This window comes from Nanorana parkeri, unplaced genomic scaffold, assembly GCF_000935625.1.
Source record: "Nanorana parkeri isolate BGI_ZX_2015 unplaced genomic scaffold, ASM93562v1 scaffold141, whole genome shotgun sequence".
NCBI lineage: Eukaryota > Metazoa > Chordata > Amphibia > Anura > Dicroglossidae > Nanorana > Nanorana parkeri.
Genome location: NW_017306409.1, coordinates 590,905 through 603,524, shown reverse-complemented (window position 1 = coordinate 603,524; position 12,620 = coordinate 590,905). Strand labels below are relative to the sequence as shown.

Sequence of the window (12,620 nt, the reverse complement as noted above, 5' to 3'; positions counted from 1 at the left end):
AGCCCTGTCTACCCAGACATCCCAACTCTCCTGGACGCTCCGAGATTCTCCCGCTATTAGATGGCGGCTCCCGGCCGCCCGAGAGAGAACCTTTCTCCCGGAAAGGTTTACCCTGCTCAATCGAGCAGAGTAAACCTTTCCCTGCTTTTTTTTTTTTCCCTCTGACATCGGGGCCACCATCAGTCAGAAAAAAAGAAAACCCAGCATAGGAATGCATAGCTAGATTCCTATTGGCTATTTCACTTTGCAATAGCAAGGGCACCTCCCCTGAAACTGCTTTCTTCAGGTTGGGATCCCTGTCTACCCCTCCCCCTCAGTGAGTTGAGTTCACCTGGTCCGATACTCTCCTTTTTATCCTTGATCAGCATTCTTCACCTTACAGCCTTGCTTTACAAAATACAAAATATCCTTTGCAGGGTCCTCCTCCGCTTGTAAATGTGCGCTGTGGACAAAGCTGTACTGTGCAGGACCTCTGGAGGCATCCACGAATACAGCTCACTATAGGAATAGATGGGGCTACAGCATGCAGGCTTAAGCCGAAGAGGACCCGGCAAGGATGTTTTGTAAAGCTCCCAACGGGGCCACGCAATGAAGATTGCTGGATTAATGTTGATGGTTGCACAAGAGTAAGTGGCATGGATTCATTAGGAGGCAACTTGTACCAAAGGTGTGGTTGTCCTCTGCTTGGCTAATGCAGGTCAAAGCTGCAGTTTCACCTTCGGGTCACATGAAGTGAGTGGCAAACTTTTCTTTCCCAAAGGCACTGGGTATTTCCTTCGGTTCCCAGAGCTGATTGAAGCAGTGGGGTAATAAAGGAAAGGTAAGTATATGCTGCTGACAATGTGGGCAAATAAAGCGAACCTGACTGGGCAAAGCAAAGGTTTGCTTTAAAAGGGCTGTTTTTCATGTTCCTCTTCTACTGTACCTCACTCTGTTAATGGCAGGACAACCTACTACATGTGTTTTACCCTTTTTCCTGCTGAAGATTTCATTTTGTTCAGCCAGTCGTGTGAATGCTTCACATCTACCACACTGCACAGCCAGGCAGGTTGCACACCTTCTGGAAGGGGTTTTTTTTGTTGGCTTTCTTCTTCTTATATTATGTTCTGCTTTCTCTGCCAGAATGCCGGTCGGAACTTTGAGGACTTTGACGGACAGGTGAGACTGGATCTTCGGTTCTACTTATATTGAGTAGTATGGTATATGTGCTTATGTAATTTGCCTAGTTTCCATAGATTTCTGGCCATTAATTGGGTATCTGTCTACCATTTTCCCTCTCCTATGCTCTTCCGCTTTCCAAATACAATAGGTGAGGGTAGAAATAAGAGCAGCTGGATCTGCCCCAAGCGTTCAGAAGCTTAGTTAACTTGTCCAGTTGATCCTATTTAAAAACCAAGTGAAAACATGGGCCCCCCAGGAGGTACACGGCATATTAGCACATTGACAGACTTACCTTGCATGTGATCCCCTTCAGGCTCACTTCAGCTCTGCGATGCCAGTGCTCTCCTCAGTCGGCGGTGCTTCCATCTTCTCCTGGTCTTCTGTGTTGCCTTTTAGTCTCTCTTGATTGGCCAGGATGATGCACACGTGCACAGTTACTTTCATCTTGGTGCAGAATCTTGCCAGAACTGAGCTAGGTTTTTTTTTTTTTTTTTAATTAAATGAGACTCCTCTTCCACCTTAAGAAAATTGTATACAGGGGGCCATGATGGCAAACATACTGAAACTTCTATGTTGAGTTTACTTGCACTCTAAAAGCAATAATGAATGAGGAAGGAATACCAGAACGTCCATTTTACATGCATTTAATTACTTGTTTACATCGTAGTATTTAGAGGGGTGGTTATGAAATGTGTGTACGTGTGTCGCTGGCAAGTTTCCTGTGACCCGTCATCCTTATTACAAGCTGAAATCCAATTAGTTCGAAACTAATCCCCCACCACTTCAGTACTACAAATGTTTTGTTGACGTGTCTGTGCTGCCGAGCAGGAGAAGTAACGTACTTGGTTTCCAATGGCTTACTTGGATATTGATCACTTGTATCTGTCATTGAAGCCTTCGGTAAGTCCTCCTCAATATGGCGGGTTTTATTGAACGGAAGTCCACCAGCCTTCTGTGTGGCAGGGTCTGGACAAACTATATGGAAATGGCTATTTGCAATTTATTCTTCCGTTTTCTTTTTAACTTGTACTAATATTGGGTGTTTGTGCCTTACTGCAACATTACACAAACAATATCACATAAATGCCTTGTTAGACCTGGAAATTTAAATGTTTATGGGTGGAGATTAAACATTAAAGCATGTGTAAATTTTTTTTGTTTTCTAGCAGAGGGCAAAGGGTAAGCTGTGAATAAATGTTCTTGATGGTTCTAAGAAAACCGCATTCCTTAATTTGGCTCTGCGTAAAGCAGGTAGAGCTTAATTGTGTGGTGTATGTTGATGGGACATTTTGCCATTCTGTAATGAGGCTGGTCATCCATGAGCCTGCTGCTTGATAGACAGCCAGTGAGACAGCCTGCTGCTTCCCTACTACTGGATACACTACAGGAGACTAGGGGCATACCACAGGAGATGGCCAAAGACTAGACAATGCTAAAGGAGATAGCCAGAGACTAGAGACCGTGCCACAGGAGTGGCTGGTGACTGAGGGCATGCTGAGGGATATAGCTAAGAGTTGCATGAGACTGCTAGAGATTACTGCCTTTTACATGTTGCTGGTCCCACTATCTGTACTGACGGTTGGGGCCACACAGTAAGCACCCATTGGCAACAGCTTGGTCTTCAGGGGTGTAGAGGGCACTAATTAGGCTTGTATTTTACATGTTGTAGAATTGCCCAATTTATCAGGAAATAGATCTTTGTATTGGTCAGATAAATGTTAAGCGGTACCCTCTTTTGCTTGCTTGATGTCTGTTTTTATTACATTTACAACTTTATTTTTATTTTTTTCCCCCCTAGGAACATGATATTGAGACTGCTCATGGCATGTTGCATGTCACTATGCGTGGTGTCCAAAAAGGAAATAGACCAGTGATCCTGACGTACCATGACATTGGCCTGAACCGTAAGATGCTAATTTTCTTGGTTTTTAAGGGTTTGGTAAAGGGCTATATAAAATTTAGACATGAATAGGAACTATAAAGTTCAGTCATTACACAGTATCACTAAGCAGGCAGCAGGGCTTAAATTGGTAATCAAAACAGTGCAGAGGTATCTTGGTTAGGAGGCGTCATGTAAAAAAAAAAACCTTTCCCTAAATAGCAAAATGGCTCTTGGGTGACGATGCTCCTTTAAGGTCTTAAAGTGCACCTGTGCTGAGACTGCATGTTAAGATGATGACATATATTCTTAACCCCCTTCCCACCTCTGGGGGCAGCACTGACTGCTCCTACTCATAGTAATGATTGGTGGCCGGTAGGACAGACTAACAGTGGCCGCATATCAGGATGCCCATGAAACACCTCCAACATGTAGATTTCTTTTACAGTTAACAGAAGGCCAGTTGAAAGGGGCAAAAAGCAGTCATGCCGGAGCACTCGAGCTGCTTGTATTGTGAAGTGATTCCTTCAAGATCACAACTAGACTCCTAAAGGTGTTTCCAGCTTAGAAAAATGTGCGGTTTTACATTAGAGGGCTGGCAGCCTGCAGTCCTCTAATAATCCTCCAACAGTTGTGTCCTTCTCACAAAGCTTCTTGCTGATAGTCTTGTAGCCCATTCCAGCCTTGTGCAGGTCTACAATCTTGTCCCTAACGTCCTTTTTAAGGGACCATTCGCACCACATCCAGATCATCACCAGACCAGATTGTTTCCGGACCCAAAATGCATCTTAATGTATCCCAATGCTATTTCTGGCCTCTGTTCACAGCAGCGCAGTCCAATCCAGACCAGAAAAATGCGGCAGGTTCACACCATTTTCTAGGCCAGATCTGGTCTGGGAAATGGTGTGAACCTGCTCTGACAGCTCTTTGGTCTTGCCCATGGTGGTGAGGTTTGAATGGAAGAAAGGGATTCTGTGGACAGGTGTCTTTTTTATATACATAACGAGTTGTCGTTAGGAGCACCTTAAAGTTACAGGACTAAACTGTGTACCACATGGCCAGTCCGTGGGAGGAGCCAGAATTATTGTTGGTAGGGGATCAAATACTTTACTCAACTGCAATTCAATTATAACATTTGTATCATGTGTTTTTTTTCGGACTTTATCATTTAAAATACACCTATGATAAAAAAAATTCTAGACCTTTCATTTCTTTGTAAGTGGGCAAACTTACAAAGTCTGCAGGGGATCAAATTTCCTCACTGTATAATAACCGGGACAGCAGAAGTAACGGCAAAGATGTGATTCATGAACACTGGCCACCTAGCCAATGATCACGGCCAGTTGAGAAATTATCTTCCGATTTTTATATTTGTTATCTTCATGCTGCCGATCACAATGATCAGTCATTTGGTTGGTGCAGAGACACAGGTGTGCTTTTGGTGACCTTTTTACTGTAGAATATAACAAAGTCCTATTTTTGTCTTTCTATCCTAGACAAATCTTGCTTCAACACGTTTTTTAACTATGAAGACATGCACGAAATCACTCAGCATTTTGCCGTCTGCCATGTGGATGCCCCTGGACAGCAGATGGGAGCGCCTTCATTTCCATCTGGGTGTGTATGACGACTTTCTCTGAATTCTCCGGCTGTGCAGTCAGAATGTCCGTAGGGATTAGTGCTCCTATAAGAAGAAATCTGGGGGCTGCTGGCCTGGATTACGGACTCTCTGACTTGGGTCAGTAAAATTGCTGACCTAGATCAGGCAAACGGTGAGGTCAGAAATCCTGGCAGCAGATTTGTTCCAGGTCAGTGGATGAAGTTATTGAAGCCGCAGGATTATCACTGTGGTGGTGCACCTAACCTTTTCAGACTGGGTTCCTTATAAAGGGAAATTGGAGGTGTGCTTTGTTTGGTTTTTTTTTTTATTTATTTTTTAGCTAGATTTTAGTAGCTTCCCTTTAAACGGTAGAAGTTCTTGTAGGGGTATTCTAAAATCCTGCTAGCAATGTCATGCCTCTAAGTTGCATATTTTAAAAGATTTACATGTATCCTGTTCACATTTGTACATCTCAATAAGTGTCAGTTTCTCTAGGTGTAAGGTTTTCATGTTATTGGTTACCTGGAGACGCCTTTCTCTTTTAGCCCCCCCACCCCCCATCGTAGTGGACAGGCAATTTTTACCCCCCCCTCCATTTAGGTACATAGCAAGGAACGTGTGGTTAGGGGAGGCAGTCTGAAGCTGATGGCTTTTTCTCCATTTCAGAGCTGCTTGTTAGTTTACACAGCAGGGAAAGCCTCCCCGCTGTGTAGCCTGTCAGACGGAGCTCTGCCTGTTAATTACAGGCAGCGCTGCATCCGGGTTTTGACAGGTAGTTGGGTTACACAGCAGCGGGCTTCTCCACTGCTTGTGTAATTTAACTTGGTGAGGCAAGAGCTGTCACAGCCTCTGCTCTGTGTTAGAGGCGTAAGCTGTGGATAGCTTGGACCAATGGCAAAGCGCCATTGGTCCAAGCTGTCCAAAAAAAGAAAAAAAAAACCCAGTGAGGACATCGATCTTGATGCTTCACCAGTGATGCGCAAGTGAGGAACAGGGAGGCTCCTCCCTGTCTGCTCCCTTCCTCCTCCCCACAAAGCTTGGATACCGAGCTGGGGGGCGGGGCTTCGGCAGGACTGGGCCGGAGCTTCGGCAGGCTGGAGGATGCCTCGTCCGGCAAGTCACTATTTAATATTGATGCACGTAGTTGTTAAACTTGCTCTTATAGTTTCATGTTTATTCCAGCTACCAGTATCCGACCATGGATGAGCTGGCCGAGATGATAACTGCTGTCCTCACACACCTAAGGTAAGACGTACAAAGTGAGAATTGTGCCAGCCATGTACATGACCATTTTCTAGCAGTTTCAAGCACTTCCTGTACACTTCTATATAGCAGGTAGTGTTGGGCTGCATTCATTCAGTCATTATAATTGAAGTTTGTGTGTGTTGACGGCCAGCATTGGTGACAAGTCTGCACTGACTGTAACGGTTTCAGAAGGCTCTTGATTTTCACCAATGTTCTATTGTGTTATATACAGATTGTTCAAATGACTGACACACATTCATAATTAGCTCGGTTTTGCCAAGATTGGAGCAGACCTGGCTGAACCAGGGTGAAAAGGCTTGGCACACATGGTGCACTTTTCATGCTTTGTGTGAAGTATGTTGCCAGATTACATAATGTGGTAAAGTAGTCTTCATTTTGCGCTGCACACCCTACCGCCTGATTACATGGCCTTTTTAAAATTGAAGCCACCCAATGAGTGAGCCAAGGGGATGACACCAACAGTGCCCTACTCTTCCTTCACGTTCAAATCAGCAGGCTGAGGGTGGAGAGGGGACCATTGTATTACTTTAAGCCAGGGGGTAGCCAAACTCTGGCCCTCCAGCTGTGGTGAAACTAGAAATCCCATGAGGCATTGCAAGATTCTGACTTTGTTTTTCATCTTTTTGTATTCAGCTGTTTTCCTGGAGTTTGGCCTTAGCCAGTCAGAACTTTGTGCTGATCTCTTAAATTCTCCATAGAAGTCTATGAAATGACATAGCAACCACATCTCAAATGTCTCGCCAATACCCACGTCTACTGGCCTTTCCTTGGGCAGCATTCTTTCCACTCTGAAGCAATTTTTGGGCAATTGCCATATGGGGCACCCTTATTATATGTACTGTTCAGGCCAGTGTGCCTTTTTTAAAGGAGTTGTAAAGTCCCAGCATATCCTCTCCTGTTATAACATCAGCATTGTAATAGGAATACATAGTAGAGTTGTTTCTGATAATGCAATCAAAGCTTACTGGAAAAAATCCCTTTTATGTATTGAGTGCTGCCTTCTGTTTGCCCATCACTTTCATCAACTTCAAGGAAATGTACCTTCTTTCCTTGCTGCTTGATATGATGCATTCTCCATTTCTCAAGACTACATATCCCATCATGCATTGCTTCCAGCAAGCAACGTTACATTGTTCAGACAAGTTGTTGTAGTTCAGTAGCCAAGCTCTGTGAGTGGTGACACCAGGAAGTGCATATTCACAGGGCTGATTGAAATGGTGTCCATGCATTGAGGAAGTCCATCCTATGGGCATCTTCAATAAGTAGGTTTACAAAGTTCTAGATGAATATGGTTATTAGGAGTGGGGTAGAAGTTATCTAAACCAATTATGTTGTAGTTTACTGGAGTCAGATTTGTGAAAGGTTAATTCTGATTGGTTGCTGAGGGCAACTGCATGTGCACATTGTCATTTGCTTTTAGTTTTTTGTACCCCAAATGTTTGTTTTCTAGGTTTGGAAACTCTCTAAATACAGCAGAACCTCGTTATTGGGTTTAGTTTTCCTGCTTCTAACCTGGACCAGAGATTCGAACATGCATTTTCCTTTTGTGTTTCAGCCTAAAGTCTGTCATAGGAATTGGGGTTGGAGCCGGTGCCTATGTGTTGTCCAAATTTGCAGTAAGTATCTTCAGAAAAGTGTTTTTCCCAAAAAGAGAATCCCATAGAAAAAAGATCGACTTCTGTTTCCATGTTGGAAAATATGCCATGCCCATCTGAAATCCACACCTGCACTCTAAAATGACCAGTTTAAAATATATTAATTTTTTTAAACTCCAACCTGTGGTGTTGGTGGGTGTTTTGTTTTTTTGTTTTTTTTCCACATCATAAAACCCCAGTGGTAGCTTGTTTTTAGGGTGACAACAGTACTGCATATGCATAAGACAGCCTGCATTACAAAAGAATCCCAAAAACGGGATGGATGGAAGGTGGAGATGGCAATGAAAATTTGTCAAATTTTAGCCCATTCGAACTACCAAAGATTTTTGTGTCTCCATTGACTACTTTTCCCACCACTTCCTCTCCTGATGGGGAGATTTGAGCTTGCTTCCCCCAATAGGTACAGAAATGCCCATAAAATGGAGGCTATTCTGCTTCCCTGGTCTATACAAAAAAAGCTGGAGTTTCCCTGGTCTATACAGCTGGAGTTTGGCTCTACAGTCAAATTGTCATGGGACATTTGAAGGCTGCCGTCGCAGACACCCCTAAAATTGCTAGTTTGGCTGTCTGTGGCGTTAATACTTCTGGGGTCACTGACTAACTTTGGCTTCTGTTTGGGGTAGAGGACATTGATTGCATAAGCAAAGCCAGCAACGACTTACTGCGATGCTCTTCTCCATTCACCCTTCCCGTGTTCATGTTTGTGACCACACTGCAAGATCCTGATTGTGCACTGGGAAACGAACCCTAAGGGAATGTCAAAGAATAGGTCTCCATAGACTAGGCTTTTTTGTAGGTAAAAACAAATGGTAGGTGTTCATAGACCTCAAGGGGTTTTCAAATGAATTAATAATCCAGTGCTCCACATGGGTCCATGAGGGGACCTTCCATTTTATTTAATTTACTTTAGGTTTGGCAGTCTACCAGTGGGCCATCTTGCAGCTGTATCTGTGTATGGTCACCTAATTTCCCCAAAGGCAAGTTTTACTAAGGCTGTATCACTTGTACAGAATCTTGGGGTGAACCTAGATTTAAATTTCAGATTATTTTTGACGTGCCCGTTCCTGTGTTCTTTGCAGCTGTTCTGCTTTTTTTTTTTTTCCCTTTGCTCGGAAATTTCACGAAACTTAAACCAAAGCCCTGCTTTGTGGACTACTATGACCAAATGATGGCCTGTCCATACTAGTCCACAAAGAGCAGGGGTTGAGTTCTAGTGCATAATATAATTCTATCGTGGACTTCAGACAGTTGACGGGTCTTTAAATTATTTTTACCTAATATTTCACAAAACCTCTCTTTTCCCCAATGCAGCTTGACCACCCTGAACTGGTGGAGGGCCTTGTGCTCCTCAACATCGACCCCTCTGCCAAGGGATGGATTGACTGGGCAGCTTCTAAGGTATAGAATTTTGTCGTGTGTGTCAAAGGCTGAACAGAATTACAAATTCTTCGGCCGTAAATGTTACCGCCTCCCGTCTTGCCATTGTAATTTGCCGGGAGATGTGTGGGTGTTATCCCCGCCCACCCACGCAGGCCAGAAACTGTCATAATTTAAAAACAGCCAGCGGTGCCTGTTTACATATAAGCGATCCTCGTCTTTTATATTTTACCAAAAATATGGGTAAAAATAAAAAATTTTTTTAACAAAACAGGTGTGTTTTGGAAAAAAAATTTACATTTTTTTTTTCATTGTATAGTAAAAACCCCAGTGATTAAATACCTCCAAAAGAAAGTTCTATGTGTCCCCAAAAAATGGTATAAAATTAATTTCTGTACAACGTTGCATGACGGAATAAATGTCAAAGTACTGCTGCGCTGAATACTGAAAAATGGCCTGGATAGGAAGGGGGGTGTAACACCCCGGTCAGCAAGTGGTTAATCTACCGTATTTGCCGGCCTATAAGACTGGTTTTGAGACCTTAAAACATCCCCCGAAAATCGGGGGTCGTCTTATACGCCACGTACATACGGAAGGATATGGCTACATACAGTATACCGCGCTGAGCCAATCACCGCAGGCTTTGTATTAATGAATACAAAGCCTGTATTCATTAATACAAAGCCTGCTGTGATTGACTCAGCGGAAGACTGAGGACACAGCGGGGATCGTGGACAAGGTAAGAGACTGTAATCCCGAGTGTGGCTCGGGGTTACCGTTAATGGTACTGAAAATGAACCCCGAGCCACACTCGGGAATACCGCCATGGATGTTAGTGGGTGCATTTAAACATTATTTTGGGCTATACTCGTCTTATAAGAAGAGTATAGCCCAAAACCTATATTTTAACGCAAAAAGTAGGGGGTCGTCTTATACGCCGGCAAATACGGTACATGTTCTAATTTTACGAGCTGGGTGTCGTTAGTTTTGCCATTTTCCACATTCTAAACAAATATATATGTAAACTGTGAAATGGCTTACCAGTGCAGACAATCGTGCATCCCTCTGTTACAGGTTTCTGGATGGACATCCAATATCGTGGACACTGTTTTGGCTCACCTTTTCGGCTATGTAAGTGATATTTATACTGGTACATTTAGCGTAGCTACAGTGACCCCCAACAACTAAATTGTAAAATATTACAATTCGCAATTCTTTTGCACTTTGACTTAACCATAATAACTGACTTTATTTATCGTTTTGTCTTTATTAAAAATAATAAAGTTTTTGTGTTTTTTTTTTTTTTTTGTAACTTCCTTTCTGTTTCTTACAGGATGAACTTCAGTCAAATCTGGATCTGATTCAGACCTACAGATTACATATTGCTCAAGACATCAACCAAGAAAACCTTTGCCTTTTCGTAAATTCCTATAATAGGTAATTATGCCGAATTAAATTTTTAAAGCCCAATTGCAGTATTTTTCAATATCCCAGCTATTTTTTTAAATAAATAAAAATGCATCTCCTGGCTGCAGGATTTGCTTGCTCTCTAGCATTGTCCCTGAACACGTACAGAGTCCAGAGCGAGTCGCTTTTTGAAAGGCATATATCTTTTCTTTCAAGTCCACAGCTAGTCTGCTTCTGGATTGAATTGACACCCAGCATCAAGCTAATTTCCTTTAAACCCAGGCTGTCATGGACACACCCCCTGCAGGAACATCACCACATTGCCCTTCATTCACTATACAGTGCTGTAGGAAGCATTGACATTAGATCGGCTCCTCTCTTTAGACCCGAGTGTTGTGCAGCAGCTGAAAAGAGGGGAAGGGAACCCAGCATGTCATTGGACAGTCCAGAACATTTGTGAAGACATTATGTATACAGAAAAAAAAATAGAGGGGGTCAGTGGGGGTGATGTTGCAGGGATTTGGCTTTAATCGTTCTTTACCTTTTTCTGCAAGTGTGAGCTTTTCAAGTAGCACATTTTGTATTTTGCTTCTGAGGACCATCCTTGTTATGTAAAGCATTGTATCTTTACTTTATTGTCATGTAAAGAACTTCTTTTTTTTTTCCCCTCCTTTTTAAATAGCCGCAAAGATCTGGACATAGAAAGACCGCTTCTTGCGGCCAATAATTCTGTGGGAACACTCCGGTAAGGATCATTTTTTTTAATTTTGCAACCTTGTTTTTTGCAAATTTGCATGTCTGGTTTCCTTTTGTGTATACTATTCCTTTTGTCTATACTATTGTATATACTATTTCCTTTTGTGTATTTACTATGATTTGCTGCCTCTGTCATGGGTTAGAAGCTTTTCAAGATTGCCAATGCTTTCCTATGAGAGACATTTTTATATCTTTAAGAGGCACCAACTATGTAGAAAGTTAGTGATACTTAAATATCTTTAAAAATACATTCAAGCACCTCAACTATTACACAAATAAGATACATTTATGTTATCACTCGGCTGTAGATCATCAAATCATCTCTGAATTGGCGCTGAAACTGTCCTACTGGAGCGTGGCTACATTTATTCCCCATGGTCCCTGTGTGAGCTTGGAGTGGTGACTACTTTACAACACAGGTTGGGACCATGGAGAACAAAAGTAGCCACCCTCCAGAAGGAAGGACAGTGTCGGCACCAATTCAGAGAGGATTTGAGGATCTACAGCCGAGTGATACACAAATAAGATACATTTTTGTTAATTCGGGTACTTGAATGCATTTTTAAGAGTTAACTCCTGTCACTTTAGCTTGCACTTGCTTGCCTTTTACCCAGTGCAGAGATGGAAGATCTCAGAAGCCCAGCTACCTAATCATACTAAATACAAATGATGATAAATGCCTAAGAAGCGCAGGTTCCCCAGCCAGCACTGCGCTCCAGCCCAATGATAGCTGTGTTTTCTAATATGGATACATTACCGTATGCACATAGAGTACTGCTGAGGCCATGTTTCACAATAGGATGCAGTCCCGTCAAATGTTGTGCACCACTCTGCTGTAGATCCTCAAATCATCTCTGAATTGGTGCTGACACTGTCATTCCTTCTGGAGGGTGGCTACGTTTGTTCCCCATGGTCCCTGTGTGTTGTAAAGTAGTCAACACACACAGGCTTTGTTGTAAATTGCAGGTTTGAAAGCTTGACAATGTGGTAGTATGAAGACTTTTCTTTGCTAAATTAAAAAAAAATCTTGCAGGGTTATTTGCAAAAGAGTGAAGAGTTTGGAGAAGGTAGGAGAAGTGAACAATCTAGGACAACATAGCTGATCTGGAACAATTTTCCAATTCTGCTCACTTTCCAGTTTAGCTATGTTGTCCTAGATTGTTCCCTTCTCCTGTCTTCAAACTTTTCACACTTTTGTGACTGATCTCAAACATTAACAGGGTTAATCTTTAGATATTCGGTAGTGGTATAATCCAACTAACAAATCATTTAGATATGAACGTTCCATTAAAATGCATTGACCTTTTCCCTTTACCAGAATAACTGGTTGCATCTGTTGCTGTCCATATGATCGGTCAGATCAGGGGACAGCAGTCACTTGGTACCTTTTTTTTAGGACCATTTGCAATTCCCTGGATGCCCAGTTTTGTGATAACAATTTAAAGTGTTATCTTCTAGGTGCCCTTCTCTGCTGGTGGTTGGTGATAATTCTCCTGCAGTTGATGCTGCGGTAAGTGGC

At 42.6% G+C, this 12,620-nt stretch overlaps 1 protein-coding gene across 2 annotated transcripts in view; it reads left to right on the top strand.

The window, feature by feature from the left end:
* Nucleotides 1-12,620, top strand: part of NDRG3 (NDRG family member 3) — a 23,265-nt gene that overhangs the window by 2,037 nt on the left and 8,608 nt on the right. For both annotated transcript variants that reach the window (XM_018554099.1, XM_018554098.1), the window contains exons 2-11: nt 1,123-1,158; nt 2,960-3,065; nt 4,537-4,657; nt 5,823-5,885; nt 7,462-7,522; nt 8,873-8,959; nt 10,013-10,069; nt 10,272-10,375; nt 11,028-11,090; nt 12,560-12,611. In XM_018554099.1, the coding sequence (XP_018409601.1) occupies nt 1,123-1,158; nt 2,960-3,065; nt 4,537-4,657; nt 5,823-5,885; nt 7,462-7,522; nt 8,873-8,959; nt 10,013-10,069; nt 10,272-10,375; nt 11,028-11,090; nt 12,560-12,611 (750 nt within the window). The remainder of the gene's footprint in view (nt 1-1,122; nt 1,159-2,959; nt 3,066-4,536; nt 4,658-5,822; nt 5,886-7,461; nt 7,523-8,872; nt 8,960-10,012; nt 10,070-10,271; nt 10,376-11,027; nt 11,091-12,559; nt 12,612-12,620) is intronic.